This window comes from Cetorhinus maximus, chromosome 20, assembly GCF_964194155.1.
Source record: "Cetorhinus maximus chromosome 20, sCetMax3.hap1.1, whole genome shotgun sequence".
NCBI classification, from domain to species: Eukaryota; Metazoa; Chordata; class Chondrichthyes; order Lamniformes; family Cetorhinidae; genus Cetorhinus; species Cetorhinus maximus.
Window position 1 is genome coordinate 94,630,307 of NC_135898.1, and position 25,178 is coordinate 94,655,484.

General features: G+C 44.8%; 2 protein-coding genes across 2 annotated transcripts in view; both read left to right on the top strand.

Moving 5' to 3' along the window:
* pdcd4b (programmed cell death 4b) overlaps positions 1-25,178 on the top strand; it is a 386,498-nt gene that overhangs the window by 229,711 nt on the left and 131,609 nt on the right. The window lies entirely within an intron of this gene.
* The window catches only part of rbm20 (RNA binding motif protein 20), a 253,594-nt gene that overhangs the window by 166,364 nt on the left and 62,052 nt on the right, over positions 1-25,178 (top strand). The window contains exons 3-7 of the mRNA XM_078565173.1: positions 8,017-8,078; positions 10,821-10,906; positions 11,688-11,773; positions 20,960-21,106; positions 22,818-22,949. Of these exons, the coding sequence (XP_078421299.1) occupies positions 8,017-8,078; positions 10,821-10,906; positions 11,688-11,773; positions 20,960-21,106; positions 22,818-22,949 (513 nt within the window). The remainder of the gene's footprint in view (positions 1-8,016; positions 8,079-10,820; positions 10,907-11,687; positions 11,774-20,959; positions 21,107-22,817; positions 22,950-25,178) is intronic.

A 25,178-nucleotide genomic window follows, 5' to 3' on the forward strand; every position in this document is an offset into this window, starting at 1 on the left:
GCTAAATATATATAACTGAAGAGGTGTGGCTTCGTCTCAGTGATGTTGACTAGCCTTATGTTGTCACAAAGTCTGTTGATAAATGTTCACATATTGACTACTTCTGGAAGGCTTGTTATCTCGTATGTACACAGAGCAATAGAAACTAAATGGCTAATATGAGAACAGAAGGAATCACGAAACCTCACTCCATCCTGGGTCCATATATGATTACTGTGTCTCACCCCCTCACCAAAAACCACACATGCCCAAATCAGCTTTCACTCTATCCATTTGCTTAATTTCTGTGTTTATGATTTTACAACATCATTAAAGTAAGTGAGCCACATTGTTAATGACCAATTTATCAACTACCATAGTTTTCCAGAATTTTCCAGCTGATTTCTAACTGTTAAATGCCCTAAGTAGTAATTAAATTCACCCTCCTCCATCATCAAAACTCAAATAAGATAAATGGTCAGTCAATTAGCCAATGTTAAGATTTTGCCCAAAACAATTTCAGAAGTAGGGTCACTGTGTATTTTTTATTATTTTATGGGATGTGGGCATCACTGGCCGGGCCAGCATTTATTGCTCATCCCTAGTTGCTCTTGAGAAGGTGGTGGTGAGCTGCCTTCTTGAACCACTGCAGTCCATGTGGTGTAGGTACACCCACAGTGCTGTTACGGAGGGAGCTCCAGGGTTTTGACCCAGCAACAGTGAAGGAACGGTGATATAGTTCCAAGTTAGGATGGTGTATGGCTGGAGGTGGCGGTGTTCCCATGTATCTGCTGTGCTTGTTCTTCTTTGTAGTAAAGGTGGCGGGTTTGGAAGGTGCTGTTGAAGGAGCCTTGGTGAGTTGCTGCAGTGCATCTCATGAACTGTACACACTGCTTCCACTGTACATCGAGGGCCTGAATGTTGAAGGTGGTGGACAGGGTGCCAATCAAGGAAGCTGCTTTGTTGTAGATGGCGTCGAGCTTCTTGAGTGTTGTTGGAGCTGCACTCATCCAAGCAAGTAGGGAGTATTCCATCACACTCTTGACTTGTGCCTTGTAGATGGTGGACAGGCTTTGGGGGGGTCAGGAGGTGAGATACTCACTGCATAATTCCCAGCTCTGACCTGCTCTTAAAGGTACAGTATTTACATGGCATTATTTCTGAATATCTTAATCATATTTCTACTGGTTAAAGGTTGTGATTTGATTGAGAAAAAGGGATGTCATAACTTTAATTGGACGAAGCACTGAAAATATAGCATTATTCTTATTGATGTAAAGTTATTTTGACTTCAAATTATTTGAAACAAGTAATCTGATTTCACGAAAGATTTCCAAATATCTGGAAAAGGAGCCTTATAACTGGAACTGAATGTGTATAAATGTGGCTTTGAAAGCAAGCAGTCCTAATAGTTTGCCCTGCTTTCCATCTATTCGATCCTTTATTTGATTTTAGTAAATGTACTGAATAACTCTGACCTTTGTCCTTTGTCCTCTGCTGGCAATTAAAATTGTTACGATCCCCGTAGAGACTGATAACTTGTAAAAAGAGATTTGAATTCCCTGTGACCAACTCAAAGGATTGCACAACAAGATTTCGCTTTTTAAGACTCCTATTGTAACAAATAAACTAAAAGCAGCATCGACTAAACATTACTTGGTAGGCAACAAAATTCTCAACTAACACAAGAACCTTTAACTTAACTTAACCCTTAACTTTCTAACATTACCGAAAACCACATGCCGTTTATAGCACATGCACCACAGATTTTGTAGTCTTTACAGGAACCAGTCCAACGTTATTCCCAACTTCCAACAGGCTCCCTTCTCCACGTTTCGCTGTGTCATAATGTCCAGTGTATGACAAAAGTAGTTTCCCTCAGTTTTATACATACAAACATACGAATTAGGAGCAGGAGTAGGCCTTTCGGGTTCTCGAGCCTGCTCTGCCATTTGATAAGATCAGGGCTGATCTAATTGTGACCTCAACTCTACTTTTCTGTCAACCCCCATAATCTTTGACTCCCTTGTTAATTAGGAATTTAACTCAGCCTTAAAATTTTCAATGGCCCAGCCTCCACTGCTCTCTTGGGAACAGAATTCTGCATATTAATGAACTTCTGAGAGAAAAAAAAATTCTCCACATCTCAGTCTTAAATGGGAGACCCCTAATTTTTCAACTGTCTTCTGAGAATCTACAAACCAATTTCCAGCAGCAAGGTCTAATCCGGTGACTCCTTCTCCCAGCCATGCGAGGGCGAATTTTCAGTGTCCTTAAATCCCCCTAGGTCCTGTCTCTTTGACAAGAGATTGGGCCTCAAGCCAGCATCTTGCCTGGTGGTTAACAGAGAACAGCCTTTCTTCCCTGCCGCTCACAGCGACTGCTGTTTCCCTGTGTCTCTCTCTGGGACTCGTTCTTTCTGTCAGGTTCTCTGAGTCAATAAATCTGCAAGCAGCAAGAACAGCTACTATTCCTTTGTGCACAGGTGTTAAACCCAGCATTTGAGTTTCCACAGGACTTGCTCTGGGCCTCCTGCCCCCATGGCAGCCAGATCTCATATGCTTATCACTGGACAGATTTAATCAGAGTCACATGTCCCCCTCCACTGTTCCATTGTATCTTGAATTAAAAGAGACAGTTTAAAACATAACTGTCTTCTAACGTATAGTAGTCATCACAAAATAAATCCATAGATTACAGTAAAGCTGGAACTTTCTCTTATTTGCACAAGGTAAACTGTAATTGGAAAGATCACAGATACGTAGAGGAAGTTTTCTCACATCTCTCAGAGTTCACATATGAATCCATTATTGAAGTGTATGTAATTTTTATGTAGGCAAATGTGGAACAAGACATTGTTCATTCAAGTTGTTGCTGAAGTCACAGTTTAGAAATGTATTTATGTTGATGTAGAAGGCATTAAATCTGCATCTTTCAACTTCAAATCTCATCTGACACTTTTCTGCTTGGTGAGATGTAATGTCCTGACTGTTACTTGCTTTAATTTTATAAAATGTGCGGCAACTTTTCTTTTCTATTACTACAATTGCAAATTTGTTGAATATAGATGGCCTCTTCTGCCCGTGAGAGTCGAGGATGCTGAATTATCTGGGAGTCAGGAATGGTGAAAAAGCATTAAATAAGCGGAAGATATTTAAACCCATTATTTACTAGTTGTGAACACCTCGCTGCTCAGTTCCTCTTGTTATAAAGTAACTAACTTTTACTCTTGCTCCCTTCTGACAAGTTTATTCCTCTCTTCCTCTCTAGCTAAGGTACGGTTTCACCATGGAGTCGGGTTCTGCTATCTTCCCCAAGTGATTGTTCTTCATGTGTAAGTCTACACAGTAAGCGTTACAGGCTACTTGAGCACAGGGAGAATCAATATAGAGCCCTACCCTCTCCTCAACTGACAAAGTGGAAACACTTATTTTGGCATCTCTGTGAGCTTCTCTTCTGATGACATTACCTTATCAGTCACGGTGTGACCTTTCACAACAAAAATGTGTGAAAGGTCACACAGTGACTGCTCTTATGTTGCTCTTTTCATGTTCCTAGAATCTCATGTTTCATGGACGATTAACTATTTTAAAGTGTCATCAAGCGTAGAGGTTGAGAGGAGGTCTGATATTGATATACAAAATTATGACCAGTTTAGATAATGTCGATAAAGAAAATCTATCCCCCTTAGCTGATGATACAAGGAAGAGGGGACACAGATCTAAGATTTAGAGCAAGAGATACAAGGGAGATGTAAGGAAGAGCGTTTTGATGCAACAAGTGGTAACGAACTGGAACTCACTGCCTATGAAGGCTCTGAAAGCAGAGATGATGAATGATTTCAAAAGGAAACTGGATAGGCAATTAAGGGAAATAAACTTGTAGGGAAATGGGGATAGGTGGGGAATGAATGGAAGGTTCTACATAGAGCAGGGATGGACTCAGTTGGCTGAAAGGCCTCCTTCTGTGTGATCATAACTGTATAGGCAGAATTTTCCATGCCCGCTGGCGTTGGGTGTGATCGGTGGCATGAGCGGACAATATGGCGCTATTGGTTTTACAATGGGCAGGAAACCAGTGCGCGATCGGTTTTCCTGCCAATGGACGTTGGGAACCTCATTGTAATACATCAGCATATCGTTATCAGGCCAGCCTGCTGGAATCGTCCACCCTTGCTAGATCGTCCATCCACATTGGCGGGAAAGTATGTCGACATGTTTCACAACAGCACATAAGAGACGTGCACTTGGCAGCCTGCACTTTGAAGGGAACTCGGAGGTGAGTACACAGTAATGTTGTGCAGCAATGGCCAGAGTCGCCTGTTGGACTTCAAGATTGTGTGGCATTGGGGGATTGGGGTTAAGGGAAGCCCTGCCATTGAGGGGACTTGTGGCGGGGTGGGGGGCACAGGCCTGCTATTGAATACAGCACACAAACGTTGGGGGTTGGGGTTAGGGTGGGTGAGGGAAGTGGCCACGCATTAGGGAAACTTGTAAAAAGTGACTGTTCCTCTGCTGCTGAGACAGTTCAGGCGCAGCCACATGGATATGATTGGAGTCGGGCTTCCAGCTTATCTGCCCACTCAAGCAATGCAGAGGCATCAAAGAGCCACCAAGTGCTCCAGAGCTTTTCACCCCCCACCCCCAACCCGGCACAGATTGCAAAGTAATGAGCATTTTAGTGGACTGCAGGACAGTTGGATGACTGGGCACGTTGTACAATCTCCTCGCTAAAGCTGGGCCATGGAGCAGTCACTGCTGGAGGCAATGTCATCATCCCGGTTTGGACCAGTCTCCCCCATGGTTCAAGCTAACAGGGCAGACTTGCAGTGCGGGTTAGGAGAATGCCTGTGCCTGAGCTGAGGGCACAGCCTGCAGTCCAGTGGGCAAAGCTGCTGATAATCGGTCAGGTGGAGTGGGGCGGAGGTGGGTGGGGTTTCGGGCAGCCATGCAGCGCACTAATCTCTGGCCATCCGAGTGGTGGCCAGCACTCTCCGGGATGTGTTAAGGGGCCTTCAGATTTAACCAGGGCAGGTTCTTAGTACACCCAAGCTAACCACGTCTCTCTTTCATCCTGCAGGAGGAGTACATCAGGATCATGGAGCCTGGTGAACTTGCTGTATGCCTCGTGGAATACAGAGAGCGAAGGTGATGGAGCAGAGAGTGACTGAGGCTCCTGGCTGCACAGAGGCAGAAGCAGCAACCTCAGGAAGAAGTGGTGGCTGGGGTTTTGCACACGCAGCTGAAGAGCCACAGCGAGCCACCGCTGGTCATTGCCTAGCAACACCCAGGGTCTATAGACGCCGCCTGTCATTCCTGCAGATGACCGAGAACCATTGTTGCCGAAGACTGTACATGTCTAGGGAACTGGTCGGTCACATCTGCCAGCTGCTGCTGGATTTGGCGCCACGGGGACGTGGAGGGTATCCGCTGCCAGTGGCCATGAAAGTGACTGCGGCGCTCAATTTCTACACCAGTGGCTCCTTTCAAGGCTGCACAGGTGACCTCTGTGGGATCAACTGCACTCATGTGGCACTCAGATCTCCGTCACAACACACGGTGAATCCCATCAAACATAAGGTGTTCCATTCGCTGAATGTGCAGCTGGTGTGTGACCACCACAAATGCATCCTGCAGGTCTGCGCACGGTTTCCAGGGAGTGTGCACGACTCCTACATCCTCAGTCGGTCACAGATCCCTGACGTCTTCCAGGGTCCACAGAAGCTGCAGGGATGGCTCCTCGGGGACAAGGGCCACTCACAGAGGCCGTGATTGATGACACCCGTGTGGCAGCCTCAGACTGCAGCAGAGCAACGGTATAATGAGGCTCATGTTGCAGCTCACAACTTGGTGGAGCAGACCATCGGGATGCTGGAGATGAGGTTCCGGTGCCTGGACCGGTCTGGTGGAGCCCTGCAACACAGTCCGCAGAGGGTGACACGCGTTGTTGTCGTCTGCTGCGCCCTTTACAACCTGGCGCTGCAACGGGGTGAGGAGCTGGCCGAAGTGGAGGAGATGGAGGAGCTGCACGTTTCCTCCAATGAGGAGGACGCCCACGGGGATGAGGGTGAGGAGGTCCTTGGAGGCGATGGTGACAGGGATGAGATCCACCCACTGGCCAGACAAGACAGGCACTTGGGAGGCCCTCATAGCTGCTAGATTTGTGGAGGATGATGACGACATGCAGTGAGGTGACTCCATAGATCCTCACATTGTATCTGTGAACAGTTGACTCCAGTCTGGCTTATGGCAGTGCACATACCCTCTGTGATAATGCTCTTGTCATGGAGACGCAGTGGAGGCCCTAATAATCGCTCAATTACAGGAGGATGACAATGACAACATGCAGTGAGGACGCTCCATAAATCTTCACATACCCTCTGAGAATGTCTGACTCCTGTCTGGCCGAGGGCAGCTCGCTTGCGCTCTGTGATCAGGATCATATCATAGAGACACAGCCATGAAATCTTAGAAGAATCTGATCCTTTGTCTACCTTCAGCACCTGAGCCCTTCAGGAGCACAGATGCTGAAGAGATGGGTGTCAGATCCACCTTAAAGGTGCTGAGAGCACACAAAGAGAATGATGGAACTCTGTGACGCCTGCCCACTACATTCTGGCAGCAATGACCAGCACCATCGAGGTGCAGGTATCAGTAATGTGTCCAGGGAGTGTGAGGCTGGACCATCACTTTGGTCTGAAGGCTGCACAAAGCACAGGGAAGAGGCCCTGGACTGAGACACCTGCCTTTATCTTGTGCAGAAAGGTTTCACATCTGAGTGACATGAACACTGCTCATCAGAACAAGGAGCCTCAGGCAGGGAGACATTCTTGGGAGTTTATTGACAATAGTGAACAGTATGTACAAGGGATTAAAACCCTTGCCCAGGCTGTGTAACAAAACCCATGACCACACCATTGTCCAGTGCACCTACTCCCACCTCAAAATTCAATATAGAAAATGAGAGAGAGGTAAAAAGACAAAAAGAGGTTAGAATAAGTGGAGACAATGAAAATATATCAATGCTACCTGGGCACCCTCTGTGGTATGTGTGACAGCCAACTGCCATTTTAATTCCAGACCTCGTCTCCTATTCAATCCCTGTTCCTGGGTGCCCTGTTCCGATTAACCCATTAATGGCTGTGCTCAAAACCCATGACCAGACCGTTGTCCAATGCACCTACTCCCACCTCCGAAATGTCACCTTCGTCCATTGTGACCTCACCAGCCTTGCCTTGCAGCCTTCATTCAGGTGCTGGCCACCTTAATTGTCCCAAAAAAGCAGCAAAAGCTGTAATCCTTTTGTTGTTTCCAAAACAGGACAAACCTCCGGAATTCCACAGTGGCTTATGCCCTGACACTATTCCAGCACCAGTCCCTTTAATGCTGCCACTGGACATGGTAATTACATCTTATGCCAGCACAGCTGACGGTTTTTACTCCTGTGAGTAAAGCCAAGCCCACAAACTGTAAAGTAATGTAACTTTGCTTTAGTAATAGAGGAATGCTGTGTAGCCTATTCCTGCCATTTTGCATCTGCCCATGTTTCCCTCTTTGCTGTGTGGGCCTATACCTAACGGTGCATCCAATATGTGTATGAAATAGGTGGATTGTCCCCGTGGGGAAGTTTGCATGCTGATCTCTTGGCCCCAGCAGAGTGCGTACCTGGCCTGCTCCACTCTAATTGTCCCAGACAATGGTTGGAGTGGAAAATTAGTCTAGTGTTTCTCCGGTAAAAGAAAGCCAAAGTTGGGTCACATTTTAGGCAATGAATCACAGAATTGTTACAGCACAGAAGGAGGCCATTCGGCCCATCATGTCTGTGCCGGCTCTCCATCGGGGCAATTTACTTAGTGCCACTCCACCACCTTCTCCCTGTAGCCCTCCACATTCTTCCTTTTCAGGTAACAGTCCAATTCCCTCCTGAATGCTTCAGTTGAACTTGCCTCCCCCACACTCTCAGGCAGTGCATTCGAGATCCCACATAGAAATGTATAATCAGCAATCTTATGTATTTGCTTCTCCTTTCCATTGGCAGGATTGGGAACATCACGTGAATGGAAAGCACCACATCCAAAACTGTACTGTCTTCTCAGGAAAGTAAGTAATCCATTTATATTAGCTTCCTCTGTGGGTCGTGAATAATTATATTTTTCTTGTGATCCACACTGACTCATGATCAGATACCCAAGAACAGTTCTCCACGAGTTCAAATTTTAGATTATCCTTCAGTTCTCTCTTCGCTATGATGAGCTTTTGGTTTGTGTTCATCCTAGAAATGCTGCTTGCGTTAGTCATTCTGCACAACACCACACCCAGATTATCAGGAAACAATGCTCTGTGATTCCTTTAGCACTGTGTTTGAGAAGTTTGTTTGCATAGTTTCCTGCTCCAGGGTGTTTTGTTCATGTGTGACTGCAAACGCAAGTTTTTTTATCATTTATCCCTCAGAGGAGAGCTTCAAAATTGGTCGATGATACCAAACTTGGAGGGGCGACAGACGCTGAGGATGATACCAGTGGACTGCAACAGGACACAGATAGGCTAGCAGAATGGGCAGACAAGTGGCAGATGGAATCTCGCACTGAGAACTGTGAGGGGATGCAATTTGGCAGAAAGGATAGGGAGAGGCAATATGGACAAATGGCACAGTTCTAAAGAGTTACAGGGACAGAGGGACCTGGGGTTCATATGTCTTTGAAGGTGGAAGGACATATTGAGAGAGCAGTTAGCAAGAGATATGGGATATTGAGTACAAAAGCAGATAAGCTAAATTGAACCTAAATAAGACTCTGGTCAGGCCCCAACTGGAGCATTGCATCCAGTTCTGCTTACTACACTTTAGGAAGGATGTGAGGTTCCTTGAGAGGATGCAGAGGAAAGTTACCAGAATGGTCCAGGGACAAGGGATTTTAGGTACAAAGTTAGGTTGGAGAAGCTGGTTTGTTCTCCTTAGAGCAAAGGAGATTGAGGGGAGATTCGATAGAGGTGTACAAGATTATGACAGGTTTAGATAAGGTAGACAAAGAAAAGCTATTCCTATTAGCTGATGGTACAAGGACTAGATTTAAGATTTTAGGCAAGAAATGCAGGGGAGGGGATATGAGGAAGAAGTTTTTTATGCAGAGAGTGGTAATGACTTGGAACTCACTACTTACAAGGGTTGTGGAAGTAGAGACGATGAATCATTGCAAAAGGAAATTTGATGGGCACTTGAGGGAAATAAACTTACAGGGTTTTGGGGATAGAACAGGGGAATGGGACTGACTGGATTGCTGTACAGAGAGCTGGTATAGAGTCAATGGGCAGAATGGCCTCCTTCTGTGCCATTATGACTCTATTACTTATCTATTGTTTTTCCACCACTTTCAAAAGTTGGCTTGGTAACCTATTCCCAATTTGCTGCCTGAGTTTCATAACTCAATGAGACATTACTAATAATGGGTTTTAGTTACTTGCCTTCTGATGTTCCTTCCCTTTTTTTGGGAGAAGAACTTCAAAACCATTCGGCAACTTTTTTGAGGCATATTTTGTTGCTCTAAGCTCTCTATAATATCATGATTAGGAATGTGTTGTGTGGGGAGTTTCTGGCAGTTCTGTATCTTCACTAGGCACCAAGACACAGTAATGGATTTGCTTGAAACATAGATAATTAGGCCCATCAACGCAGTTCAAAGCTGTTCTAGAAAAGCCTCCATGATCACCATGTAGCCCTGACATAAATTATGAGGCATAACCAGTTGTACTGCAGCACATTGTACTGGTAAATTGTCCCTCCAGTTTATCCAAAAATGTTAGATTTTAGATTTACACAGAAATATCTAACTGAATGATATAAGGATGAAAAATTTCAGTTCTATAAATGTCATCAATTCCTGAACATAAGCAGTAATAAAAATAGTTGCCTTTCTGTAATAGCCATTACATCCTTAGAGCTCCTCAAAGCGCTTTACAACAATTGGTTATCGTTATTGTTGTTAAAGGGTAATAACTACATTTTGTCCATATGCACCTTCCTTATGGCAGAGCAGGAAAGCCCCTGTTCCTCCCCAGCAAATACAGGGCCAGAATTTTACATCCCGTGGGCGGGCACACACCCAACCCAAACGGACGTGAAATAGCACGAGATGGCGCCGGGCGAGCGTCCGTCCCAACGTCATCACGCACTCGTGTGATGTTTCGCTTCCAACTGCTGTGCGCGCCCACCGACAATGAAGTGGGCGATTAAGCCCATTAATGATGCAATTAACAGCGATTTTACGTGGCACGTTCCACATTTACAGTTGGCAGACAGGCCATTCTCCCAGGCTGCATTCACATTTTTGCTTGAATTTCGATCCAGGGCGGGATGAAATCCCCATGGGGAAATAAACTAAAAAGAGATACCTGGGACTGTTTCTTTATGAGGTTTGCTTTCAGGTGCTTGATTGTGCTGCATGGACATATTTTGCAGCATTTTTGTTGTTTTGTTTATTCTGTGGGGGTCTGCAGCTCCCTGAGGCAGCTGTCTGCTTTCAGGGTGATCACTGGAAGTGCTCACTAGTACCCACGGTGATGTCAGTACCCACCCTCCTCCCGCCCCCACTCTGGCAGCGCTGAGCATTTCAGCACACGTTAATTGGCCAGCCAGCGTGAAATCGCAGCCAGAGGCCCATTTCCCGTCCGATTCTGGGCCCGCCGATTGCACACGCCCAACAAACGAAAAATCCAGGCCCATGAAATTCAGTTTCTGAGATAACTGGGCCAGTGAAGAAGTTATCTTAGTGGATCTATGCGCTTCTGCTATTTTGTCTGTGCCGTTCCTGCTTTATTTTTTATTGTGCATTCTGATTTTAATCCTAGTTCAGGCACTGGGTCAACTAACTTTACAAGATCAACAAATGGAGGTGTCAACTCATGTGGAGCCAGTATGGTTTTGAATCCTTCCGGTAATCAATCTAAATCTATTATGCTCCTTTGGTGCAGAAAGAAATGAAATGATGTGTCATCAGACAAAGTTAAACACAATTTACAGTGCATGTAATGTTAACTGTGCCCAACTGGCTAGTGTTAATTATAGTTTCATGTTGAATTTAGAAATAAGCCCTCAATAACAATGTTTATGCTGGAGAAAAATGTGGAAAACATTTTATCAATTGTAAGTGGATTGGGTGGAAAGAGTGAGTTCCAGTGTAGCAAGACAGTCTCCATTAAGTTACCCATCTGTAATTCAATAACCCATGTTTGTACAGTGTTGAAATTATCTAGCTAAATGGCAATATAAGGGATGTTACATTTTCAGTATAAACTCCAAGCTTAGGGAACACCTGGTGCAGGTAGTCTTACTGTGGTTGAGTATGATGCTGCATGGATCTCCATTGACAATTTAAACCTACCTAGTGTTCATTTAAACATGTCAATGTGGATGCTCCCATCAAGTTTCCTCCCTCTTTCCCTGTGGAGGACTGATTGGTCTCTACCGAAGCCTGCTCATGATGGGAGAGGGGGAGTTAGCAGTTTGGGGTTACCATGCAGGAAGCGCATCCCATAACTCTGTACCACTGCAATTGGTCTTGTTTCAGTTAATTCGTGCAATGAAAAAAAATAGTCTTATATTGTTCATAAGCTTACCGCTATACAATTCTGGATCCAGACTAGCATTTTATGCCTGTCTGGTAACTTGAAGAGCATCCCTAATTTTGCTTCATGTTGTTGTCCATTATCTTTCAGACCTTCCATCAGATAGCAATCAATCTCAATTGAGGACATTTCCCCAACCAAGTCATGGATTCTCTTCAACACCTTCAGGGTCAAAGGTAGATACTCAACAGTTATACAATTCAACTTAGCATCACTTTTTGCTTATTTTTTTTAAAAAAAAGTATTCTAAGATGTGAGCAATGCTGGCTAGATTGTATTTGTTGCCCATCCACCAAAGGTGCTGGGTCTTCCTAAAGATTGATGCTTCACAGCTGAGTGGCTTGCTGCATTACTTTGGAGAGTATTAAGATACAACCACTTAGAAAGGGCATGGGGTGACAGGTTCCATTCATTAAAGGGCACTAATGAACCAGTTGAGTGTTTTGTGACAACGTAACAGCTTTCCTGGTGACCTTTCTGGTACTAGCTCACATTAGTGAATTCCATTTACCATGGTGGGATTTGAATTCGTGACCCCTGGATAATTGCTGGCTCAGAGCCATCGCTGCTAATAATACTGCTCATGTGGAAAAACATTCCAAGCCGCTTTGTGGAGGTGGAAGGGAAAAGAACCAGTGCTGTAGCTGCATAACATTCTTTTAGTCACACACAGTGATGTGACAAAGGTGTTCCTGGAGTCAATTTCATGATTTTTAGTAGATCCTCGAATCATCCACCGTTTCCCCTTTGGTCTCTGTTTTTATTAGGAGCAAGGCCAGAATCTTCGGGTCGGTGCACGGAGATGGGCCCCGCTCGCCAACGTGTAAAATGACACATGGTGACATCGGCCGTGCGTTCCCGGTGTCATCGTGCGTCCTTATGACCCTCAGTTCAGCAGGCGCGCAGCGGAGTCGCCTACTCGCCCGACAAACTGTCAAAGGCCTATTAAGGCCACTTAAAAACTAATTAAAGTGATTAACTGAGCTGCCCGTCCAACCATAAGGTTCTCGGGGGGGCAGGCGAAGCGCCCAGGCGGCCTTCGCATTTATCCTGAAACCTCATCCACGGGCGGGATGAGGGTTCATGAAGGCTTTTAAACTTCAGTAAGAATTGTAAATAAAATTCATAGACATGTCCCAGTTCATGTGACCCTGTCACATGAGGGGACATGTCTTAAAAATTTTTTCCTTCCTTTATTTAAATTTTTAAAAATCGAACTAACCTCCTTGAGGCAGCTCTGTGCCTCAGGGAGATTTCTGTGCTCTTTCATGCGCATGCACAGGCCCTGACTCAGCCTCCTGCCCCCCGCCCGCACAGGGAGCGCTCAGCGCTTCCGGGTGCACGTGACGCTGGGCAGACATTAATTGGCCCCGCCCACATAAAATGGTGGCGCCCAGCCAATCGCGTGTGGCGATGATCGGTTGCACTCCCGCCCATGCCTGTTCATGGACAGTACCACATGAGGAATCTGTATCTCAGTTATTTGTGTTTTCAATTATCTACAAGAAAATACCTGAGAGTTGTTAGCAACGAGGAATCAGATCTGCCAGCAATATTTTCTTTCCAAATGTCCCGACTGATAACAATGATGGTGTCAGCAGGAGCTGTGGATTTAAGTGCTGCTGGGTGCATCTCTGCCCTGTCTCAGCTCATCTTCTGCTGAAACCCTTATTTTTGCCTTTGTTACCTCTGGACTCCACAATTCCAATGCTCTCCTGCTGGTCTCTCACCAAGCCCACTTCATAAAATTGAACTCATCCAAGACTCTACTATCTGTATCCTGACTCACACCAAGTCCCAGTTCACCCATCACCCCTGTGCTCACTGACCTACATTAATGGCCCCCAGTCCAACAACACCTCAATTTTAATATTCTGATTTTTGTTTTCAAAGCCCTCCATGTCCTCACCCCTCCCTACCTCTGTAACCTCCTCCATCTCTTAACCCTTGAAGATATCTGAACTCCTCCAATTCCGGCCTCTTGCACATCCCCAGTTTTATCCATTCCTTCAGTTGTGGCTGTGCATTCAGCTGCCTAGGATCTAAACTCTATGGCCAGGATTTCCCAGTTGGTGAGTGGGGGCGGGGCCCGCTCACCGACGCGTAAAATGAGCGGAACTCCTGACGTCACCACGCCCCATTTCAATTTTCAGGTAGGCGGGAGCTCAGCCGAATTAGCTGTGTGGCCGCCAACCTGTCAATGGCCAATTGAGGCCATTGACAAACTCACTAAAGTAATTAATGGACCTGCCCGTCCAACCTTAAGGTTGGTGGGCAGGCTGGGAACCCTGGCGGGCATTAGAAAAAGCATCAAACCTCATCCACGGACAAGATGAGGTTTTACGTAGGTTTTAAAAAATGTAATAAAAACTTCTTTGAAAGTGATGGACATGTCCCAACTCACATGACAGTGTCACATGAGGGGACATGTCAGGGAAATTTTTTTTTTCTATTTTTCAGATTTTTTAGCGTGGAGCCGATCTCCCTGAGGCAGCACTTAGCATGAGCGAAAGATACACTCTCAGCTCAGGGAATCCACCCCCACCTCCCCCCGGCACAGGGAGCGCATAGCGCCTTAATTTGCCCGCCCATGTAAAATGGCGGCGCACCCCCAATTGGGGGCGCCGATTGGAGGCACACCTCCACGCGCCCGCTCCTAAACTTCCCCCTCACTGGGGGGACAATTCTGTGATTCTCTTCGCAAACCTCTCCGCCTCTCTGTCCTTAAGACCTAACACTTTGGCCAAGTTTTCAGTCACCTGTCCTAATGTCTTGTCTCTAACATCTGGGTGTCAAATTTTGTTTGGCAATCACTGCTGTGAAGTGGCTTGGGATGCTTTATTACAATAAAAGGCTTAAGCAATGAAAGTTGTTGTTGGTGTTGAATTGGACAAAGGCAAGGACAGAATCAAAGCATTCGGAAGTCAGAGCAGCTATTGCTGTGGGGATTCTGTATTATCCAGTCAGTAGGACTGTATTAGCTCCACTGTGGCAGATCAAGGATGCAGTGGAGTTGGCTTCATGTTGCACTGTGGATATTCATTTTTATGCACACATTTTTGAAAATATTACTCAGCACAATCGTGGGTTGGAAATGAATTATGTGGAGATCCAGACAACTCACCCTAAATCTAATAGTTATTTTCATGTTAGCATCTATTTTATTTAACTAAAATTTTTATATTTACCCGTCAAGCATAAAAAAACCCAGCATAAATATGAACTGTATCACCGTCCTACTTATATAAATTTTTACCGTGACAATTGTCAAACAATCTATTATATATAGCTGTAGTTATATAAAGCAATTTAATCTTTTGGTAATCCCATCACTCTTTATGGCCAAGTCATAAACAACAGTGAGTGAGGCAGATGCTATTTATAATCTGCCCGTTATATATAGGTCATGATCTCTTGGGTCCTACAATTAAGATACGTTGAATAGTAACTCATGTGAACATGGTCCATTGATAATGGATAGTGGATGCGTATTAAGATTTTATAGACTTTACATTTACTTTAGGCGTTCACATAATTCTGTTGCTATTTGTGGTAACTTATATTTGCTCGAAGTAATAATAAGAATTGGCATCTACCAAAATCTCAGATTTTCCCCTCTCTTTAATCACTGGAGAGAGTGAGCTGCTACTCAGACCTATGGAAGGGGTAAACTGATTAAAAGGAAACAAGTGGGTTAGTGCACGATTGGTGCTTTGGTCTGCTGGCTAAATTTCATTGGCATAAGAACACAAGAACACAAGAGGTAGGAGCAGAGAAGACCAAACAGCCCGTCGAACCCGCTCCACCATTCAATACAGTTATGGCTGATCTTGGGCTTCATCTCCATTTTCTCACCCACTTCCCATATCCCTTAATTCTCAGAGAGACCAAAAATCTATCTCAGCATTAAATATATTCAACAATGGAGCATCCACAACCCTCTGTGGTAGAGAATTCCAAAGATTCACAACCCTTTGAGTGAAGTAATTTCTCCTCATCTCAGTCCTAAAAGATCAACCCCTTATCCTGAGACTGTGTTCCCCTGTGTTCTAGATTCCCCGACCAGTGAAACAACCTCTTAGTGTCTACTCTGTCAAGCCCCTTCAGAATCTTGTTTTGGGGCTGCCTCTCATTCTTCTAAACTCCAGGAATTATAGGCCCAATTTACTCAGCCTCTCATCATGGGACAACCCTCTCATTCCAGAGACCAAGCTAATGAACCTTCGCTATACCACCTCCAATGCAAGTATACCCTTCCTGCACACAAAACTCCAGTGTGTTCTCAACAAAGCCCTGTGCAATTATAGCAAGACTTCTTTATTCCTGTACTCCAATCGCCTTGCAATAAAGGCCAACATGCCCTTTGCCTTCCTAATTGCTTGCTGTACCTGCAGGCTAACTTTCTGTGTTCTTTGTATGAGCACACCCAAGTATCCCTGAACATCAACATTTACAAGTTTCACACCTTTTAAAACATATAATTTTCTGTTCTTATGAACAAAGTGAATTACCTCACAGTTTCCCACACTAAACTCCATCTGCCATCTTGTTCCTCACTCAATTAACCTGCCTATATCTCTTTGTAGCCACTCTGTGTCCTCCTCACATTGCATTTCCACCTAGCTTTGTATCATCAGCAAACTTAGATACATTACTCTCTGTCTCTTCGTCTATGTCATTAATATAGATTGTAAATAGCTGAGGCCTCAGAACTGATCCAAGTGGCACGCCACAAATCACAGCCTGCCAACTTGAGAATTTCCTTTTTTATGCCCATGCTTTGCTTCCTGTCCGTTAACCAATCCTTTATCTATGCTTATATATTACCCCAAGTCCATTAACCCTTATGTTACTGATTAACCTTTGGTGTGGCACCTTATTGAATGCCTTTTGGAAATCCAGGTATACTACATCTACTGGTTTCCCTTTATCTCTCCTAATAGTTACACACAGTGGCAGCAGTGTGTACCATCTACAAGATACACTGCAAGAACTCACCATGGACCCTTTGACAGCACCTTCTGAACCCAAGACCACACTATCTAGAAGGACAAGGGCAGCAGATAGATGGGAACACCACCACCTGGAAGTTCCCCTCTAAGTCACTCACCATCCTGACTTGGAAATATATCGCCGTTCCTTCACTGTTGTTGGGTTAAAATCCTTTCCTAACAGCACTGTGGGTGTACCACAGGGACTGCAGCGACTCAAGAAGGCAGCTCACCACCACCTTCTCAAGGGCAATTAGGGATGGGCAATAAATGCTGACCCAGCCAGTGATGCCCACGTCCTATGAATGATTTTTTAAAAAAAAAAGTTTTAAGGGGAGGATGACCTTGGGGGTGGTGACTATGATGGGCTCAGGGGTTCCCCCAACAGCTCAGCAGCAGCCCACATAGCCAAAGTGGGTAAAATACTGGCAGCGGCGGGATGAGGCCCTCAAGTGAACATTAAAAGGCTACTCAAGGGCCTCAATAGGTTCAAGGGGCAGGGGGGGGGGGGGGGTGTGTGTGGGGGTGGCGGTAGTGGGGAGTGGGGTGAGGGGGTGGGGGTGCTGCCCGACGCCTCCCCTTCCCCCCAGTAAAATTTCAGACAGATTGGGGGCTGGGGGGCAGGTAGGTGACGGGTCTTCCAAACCCGCTGGCGGGGGGTAGGCAAAATTCATCCCCAAGTGTTTGTGAAAGTAAGGGATCAACTTCTCATGTGGAAGGGAAAACCATGATAAAATAATAGTACGTAGACTGGCAAAGTAATGGGCCTGTTCCTCCACATGGCCTTTTCTTACTTTGGATTCTCTAATTTGATGTTTTCTGGCTGAGATAAGGTGAGACATAAAAAGATCAATACCTGGTTTTCCACAGGGATGATATAATAACAGATACAAACAGCTATAAAAACTCAGTATTTATACTTTCTTTACTATGTAAGAAATTATACTTCCTGCCAGAGACATTTGGCAATTTGTTAAATATTTGGTTTAGAGATGTCAGATTTTCATCTTGAGGCTCCCAATAGTTTTTATTTGAGGCATTTAAAAAAAAAAAATAACAGTCTCTTAAGGTGAAACAGGTTGCTGAACCCTGAACTAAGGTTTGGAAAAACTTGGTCAATGGCAGAGCAAACACTAGTCAGCAAAGAGCTCAAGGTTCAGTAAGAATCAGACAGTCTCATACCTTGTTTCCAAAAAGATGATACATGTTCCCACATGGTCTCAGCACCAGAAATAAACTTGGGCCAGCGCCATATTCATAGTGCGTAAAATTACTCATTCTTCCTTGGCACTTGCTAAGTTTCTTCAGATTGTGAGGGAAACTGGGCAAGGATTGGGTGCCCATGATCCAAGGAAATAATATTTTCTGGGAGGCTATTTATGAACCTATGTACATGCCAAGGATAGATTTCGGTAAACAATGATTAACAAGAAAGGAGCCTTGCTGTTATTCTACTTTTTGTTTTGACCAGAGGAGTGATTAAATCTGCTGCAATTGTACAAAATTCCAGAAACTGATGTGTGCCTGATGCAGGGATTTTCCGGATTTTGGGTCCTTCATTCGCATTTGCACAAAATACGAGAAACAAAACGCTACTTTGAGGCATGATTCAATTCCTGCATAGCCACCAAAAGAATAAGGACTATTTCTAACCTCCACTTTTTAAACAGTACGGTACAAAGAGCAGGGAAGCAGCGCGCTGTGACCTGGATATGACAGACAGCAACGCCTGATGGGATTGTACTTTCTAGGGCGGGTCCCGGTTTTCAAGTTTTTCCAGGTTTTGGGATGCCGGATAAGGGGTCCGGTCCACGTAATAAATTAATCCATTGAAAAGATTCAGAATTGAATCACGGATTCCAAACCTTTTGACAAAGTAAAATATAAACACCTCGGACACCGTTATACTTCACAAATGGTTTAATCCTGCTGCATTTATTTACCCTCTGTATATATAGGCCAGGACTTCATGGCCCCTCCCGCCTGTCAGGATATTATGGCCCTGCCCAGCTGAATGGAGATTTAAATGGCTCGCCGGGTTTGGGGGAGACACTCTGCAGCAGGGCTGCAAAATCCTGGCCATAAGCTTTGCCCCTGTTGTATAACGATTTGCAGTTGCCTTTGAACCTTCTCATATACATTTATATGGAGGGTATGATTAGTATATCAGTTATCAGGGCCAGACTGGCAATCCAGATGTCTCACTGTGGCAAGTTGTGATGTTGAATTCGGTAAATCTGGCAACTTTTGGGCTATCACCGGAATAAAACCATCATGAAAGCCACTGGGCTGATGTAAACTGCCTTCAGGGCAGTGAACCTACCACCTCTACTAGTCTCAGCCAGAGGTGTCTTCAGTCCAAATTTCTGTGGAGAAACAGGCTGCTTGTGAATCGGCAGCACTGGTGCCGCTTTTTATTTTCCATTGACTTGGAAAACGTTGTCAAGATTTCTAACTTCAAATCTGCTAAAAGCAGTTCTGTGACTGCCGGTGGAAAGATGATCAGGCACGTTGGAAAAGCGGCCTCCAATTCGCTACAAGCCTATTTGGCGCTGCTGACATATAGACCAATTTCACCCCTTAACCCCCGACGAAAAGGCCTGGCAAATGCTATGAAGCACCATCTCCTCAGGGGACTAGAGATGGGAAATAAATACAAAATTCAACCTCTTAGATTGCCTTTACCATGATAAACTGTCCCAAGGAGCTTGACACAGATTTTCCAGCATCATTCACATCCTGGAAACAAATAAAAATTATATGATATCATTTGTCATCTCTGCACTCGCCTGGTTTATTTTCATTTCCCCCTTCCTCTCTTTTATTTACACTGAGCTGTAAATATTTCTCGCAGCATTCGCTATACCCAGTGAAGATTCTTTGGTTTGATCCCTTGCAAGCTGTTTTGAACATGTGGGAAGCACAAAATCACAGAGCTGTTATGGCACAGAAGGAGGCCATTAGGCCCGTCGTTTCTGTGATGGCTCTCTGAATGAGACCTGCTGAAACCCTCGAGCTGATGGTGCTCCAGCAGTTATGAAGTTCGTTGACTGTGGGAGTGTGAATGCAGCCGGACCGGATGGAAGTGGGATCTTTCCAACCTTTGGAAGCGGAGTGTGCGCGGATAAATCAGACTCAGGGGTGTGGGTCTGCTCCCTGACATGATCCTGCCTCCGGGAGATTTTCCCAGAGGTGGGCTCACTGTAGCAGCAGCTGCGCCCCCATCCGTGGCAAGCAGCCAATTATGGTAGTTGAAAGGGCATTTAGCCTTTAGATAGCCTCATCGATGGAGGTTAGAGGGACCTCGTGCCACTATCATGGGCACGGTCACCATGAAACCCATTCTTATGGAGGAGTTTCCCTCCCACACAAATGACCCTCACAGCTCCAGACCTTCATTTTTATTAATCTCTCATAAGCCTCATGGTCGCACCTGTTAATTGTCCCCTCCTGTAAGATCATGTCAAAGGCTGGACAACACAGAAGGGGGCAATTAACAAGCACTGCCATAAGGCTATGAGGGCTTAATAAAAATGAAGGCCCAGTGCTGATTGGGGCCATTAGACTGGGAGGGAATCGTCTCCACAAGACTGCGATTGACGTTGGTTGTGCCCATGATAGTGACATGAACAGTAGACTCCGGGTTCCCTCTATTCTCCCACCATGATGACACCTCCAATTCCCTGCCGATTCCTGCAGGGCCTGTGCACCTCCCCTAATATTGCATTGCTGCACACATCTGAGGGCTAAATGCCCTTTTAAATAAATGGTCCCATGCCACAATTTTTTGAATGAGAGAAGGTTCTGTCCAAGGTTAACAGATATGGAGATGAATCATAGGATCACAGAATGGTTACAGCACAGGAGGAGACCATTCAGCCCACCATGTATGTGTTGGCTCTCTGCAAGAGCAACCCATGTAGTCCCACTCCTCTGCCTGTTCCCCATAACCCTGCAAACTTTTCTTCTTCAGATAATTATCCAATTCTCTTTTAAAGGCCTCAGTTGAATCTGCCTCCACCACATCCTTAGCTAGTGCATTCCAGGTCCTAACCACTCACTGCATGAAAGAGTTTGTCCTCATGTCCCCATTGCTTCAATCACCATAAATTGGTACCCTCTGGTTTCTCCATCCTTCCACCAATGGAAACAGTTTCCCTCTCTCTACACTGTCGAGACCCCTCATGACTTGAACTCCGAAAAAAATGTAACAGCAAGTGGGTAAGTTCTGGGTGCACAAGATTCTGGTGTTGCACAGTGGAATAATGAGTATGTTCTGCCTGTTACAGATTTTGTCTTTGTGTTTGTCATCTGAGTTTCTAAGACAATAACATTCCCCAGTGTTTTGAAACTAATTTGCTTTATTTCCAGCCGTTTCCACAGAGGAAGCCTGGACCTAGCCGAGTTGTTCACATCTGTAATCTTCCTGAAGGAAGCTGCACTGAGAGTGACGTCATTAATCTTGGACTTCCATTTGGAAAAGTCACCAACTACATCCTCATGAGGGCCACAAACCAGGTGTGAAAATTCATTTTGACCAGCTGTTAATCACAAATGTATCTTTTAAATCTCTAATAACATAGTGCTCCTCAAGCGTTCCTACAAAAATACACCCAGTTTAAAGTCAATAAAGCTTATTAGAAGTAAAGCAAATAAAACTGCATAGAATTTGCAACTCAGTAACACGTGATTTGATCCTATTGTTCTATACCCAATATTGATGCTTCACACAAACCTCCTTCCACCCTACTGCACTGAATCCTATCAGCATAACCTTGTGTTCCTTTCTCTATTACGTACTTACCTAGCTTTCCCTTAAATACATCTATACTACACATCTCAGCTACTCCACAAGTTCCACATTCCAATCACTCTCTGGATGAAGAAGTGCCTCTGATCCTACTTTTTCTGTTGGATTTATTAGTGACCATCTTATATTTGTGGCCCATAGTTTTACACAAGTGGAAACGCCTACTCCACGGCTACTGTATCAAACCCTATCATATGTTAATGACCTCTATTCAGCCGCTCCTTCTCTTTCCTAGATAAAAGAACCCCAGCCTGTTCAGTCAAATATTTGACAGCCTTTATAATTATGCAAAGTAGCTGTAAAGCCTCCATTTCCTGTGGGCGTCGCTGCTGAACACTTACTTTGTCTATTATGGATCAAAGAGTTGTGTTGGTGCGTCAAACTGGTGAGCGGAGGTATCAAGCCTCAATGTCCATTCTGAGACAAAGCCCAGGAACGACTGCTCTGATTGGATGTGATGTGATCAGAGTGAAACACCTTCAATTTTCTTACATCATTTAAGCGTTTTGCTTCCTTTTAAACCTGGATGAATTTTGATCAAGGAATCGCTGGGGTAGGAATTTCCCCTTGTCAGGCTGGCGCGGTGGCCGGGCCCAGGAGTTGCCACAAAACTGTCGGCCGACCGCACTTTCTCGCTGGCTGGTCCTTCAACGGACGTGGTGCTCCTCACAGGGAGTGTGCTCACTGAAAGCTCCCCCAAGGCACAGGGAGCTGAAGATTTTTTTAAAATGAAAAATACAGACTCCACAAATAATATAAACATGTTCCCACGTGTGACTCAGTCACACGAAGAGGGACATGTGAAAAACGAGTTCCAAAAAAATGTTATTGTTTCTTTATTCACTGTTGGATGAGATTTCACAAAAAATGCAAAGGCCGCCTGGTCCATTCGCCTGTCCCGCCAACCATAAGGCTGGATGGGCAGTGAAAAATTCTACTCAATTAGCTGCTTAAGGGCCTTGATAGGCCTCTTAATTGTCACCGGGCGCACTGCCCACTCTTGCGTGTGCCCACCGACCAAAATATCGCGCAAGTGCGCGGTGACGTCGGGACACTCGCCCGACGTCATCGCGCGTTATTTCATGCTCGGGTGTGTCGAGTGTGCGCCCCCACCCCCCTTCCAAGCTGAAAATCCTGGCCCTGATATGTTCAATTTTATTTTAACCACTAACCTTCTCCAGTGTGTCTTATTGCGCAGGATGTGCAAAGGTTTACCTTCTATCCCTCCATGAGAAGCTGCTGAACTCCATATCGGCAGTTTTCCTCAGTGGCTTGGTTGAGGCTGGGAATTCACTGTATAGAAATTGACAAGCATCAGTCCATGTTCTACCCTTCACGGCACAGCACAGCAGCCCAGCAAGCTAAATCAGAGCATCACTTACACCGGGCACAGACTGATTATCTCGGGTTGTTTTGCAGGCCTTTTTGGAGATGGCATATCCAGAGGCAGCACAGGCCATGGTGCAATTTTATCAGCAGAAACCTCCTGCCATTAATGAGCAACAGCTACTTGTCCGCATGTCCAAACAATACAAGGAACTCAAGTTGAAGGTAAGGTTATAATGAAATTATATTATAGGCACAGTGGATGCACCTAAACCACATGGACTGCAGCGGTTCAAAGAGGCAGCTCAAGACCACCTTCTCAAGGGCAATTAGGGATGCACAATAAATGCCGGCGACGCCCACATCCCATGAATGAATACAACTAAAGAAAGTCGTGCCAAAACAAATGGAAATGAACAGTTCAGTAGGGCAGAAGGTATTGATCAAGAAGTAGTGGGTAGGTGAAGTTGAGCTGCCTTTTAACAGCTCGTGGATTACAGAAAAAAGAGGAGACTGAGGGAAATCAGAAATTCCAGTTTTGACATCCTAGGAAAGAATGAATTTGAATAGGAAATGACACAGTCGCTGTAAACTTCTGCGTGTCCTTGTTGGATTTTTTTGGTGAGAATGAGGAGAGCAGAGAGTTGCTCAGAAACATGCTCCTCCGCACCCCTGCCTTGGTGTGAGGCCCACACCCCGATACCCCCGTCTCCCCCACATTTTTGCTTGTAATGACTGCTAGTGGACAATGTGTCAGCGGACAACACACTAGTGGACAATGCGCTAGTGGACAATATGGCCGGGATTTTCCGGCCCCGCCCACCAGCATGATCGTCCAGTCCCACCGAAAGTCAATGGACTTTTGGCTAGACCATTGCTTCCCCCGCGGTGGGTCCCACCACAGAGGGGCTGGAAAACCATGCCTTATGTCAGTGGGTAGGACACTAGTGGACAATGTGCCAGTGGACAACACATTAGTGGACAATGCACTAGTGGGCATTAAGCCAGTGGATAATATGCAACAAAATACATTATGCAAACTAGATGGAAATCAAAGAAATACATACCCCAACATATTTCCCTTCAAAATCTTCAGAAACTGGCTGCAGGGAAATACCTGTTAGAGCCAAACATCCAGTGTTTCAATAAAAAGTACCTGGATGAGCATTTGGCACATCATAACATTCAAGGCTATGGGCCAAGTGCTGGTAAATGGGATTAGGTAGGTAGCTCAGGTGTTTGTCACGTGTCAGTGCAGACTCAATGGGCCGAAGGGCCTCTTCTGCCCTGTGATTCTGTGATTCTGTGACCAATAGAGGGAATCACAAAAGTTTTTTAGCATGTGTTATGACGTGGCAGGTGGACCAAATCCACGAGGGAAACTTGGTCGCACTATCACAATGGTTTTGTAATTTGTATTTATTATGAGATGTGTGCAGTGAATTCAGAAGTAATAAGTCCACCAAGACCATTAGAAATTTTTTTAAAAATTAAAACATTTATAAACAAAAAGAAAGATGTCAAGCACGAACATAAGACTACAATTACTACTATAATAACTCCTAAAATTCTTAATTAACCTGACCCCAAGTTACACTCCATTTAAGGCAACAGTCCACAAAAGATTTTCGATTTAAAACAAACTCAGCAAGCTAACACAATACCCTGGATAGTGGAATTCCAAATGGCTTTTCCCCAGCTTCAGTTTCATTAGATAGCAGACTTATGCACAAATGCTGGAGGCTTCATTAAGGCTATTTCACACACTCCTGTTAGATGGCCTTCTGACATGTAGCCTTTCGTTCTCCTTTATATACGTTTCTCTCTTTTTAATATGTAAATTCTATCGTTCCATATGTCTTTGAAACTATAACTGCCTCATAACATAAAACTTTTATGTTGCCACTATATATTGTCAGTAACCTTTGGGAAAAATAAACACATTCCTTAGCCTTGCTTATCTGGCTAGTTGTAAACATACTAAGATCCCTTTGAAATCCAAATATCCCTTCGTTTATCTAAAAATGCAAATTCCCTTCACACCTTACATGGTAAGCCAGCATCTATGTTTACTCATTAGCATGTCAAGCATCTAGCTTCTTCTGATGATTTAAAGCTTGTGATCAGCTTGACTACAAAATGTAATTAAATCACACACAGACCCAACTATACTCGCTCCCATAAGCCTACTTCACAATAAACCAGAAAAATATTATGATAAAATGTTCATTTCATGACACATGTTGGGGTTGCACAATCACTTTCTGAGTGATGGAATACAAATGCCTAAATGGTAAGTTATCTCTTGAATCACCAGCACGGAGGCTGACTGTACTGCACCTTAGTCCTGCAGCAAACTTGTATTCAATGGGACTCCACTGCAAAGGTCAGGGCTCCCCCCGACCCTCCGATTTTCAAATGATTCAACAGCCAGAAGATGGGCTGATGTCTGGG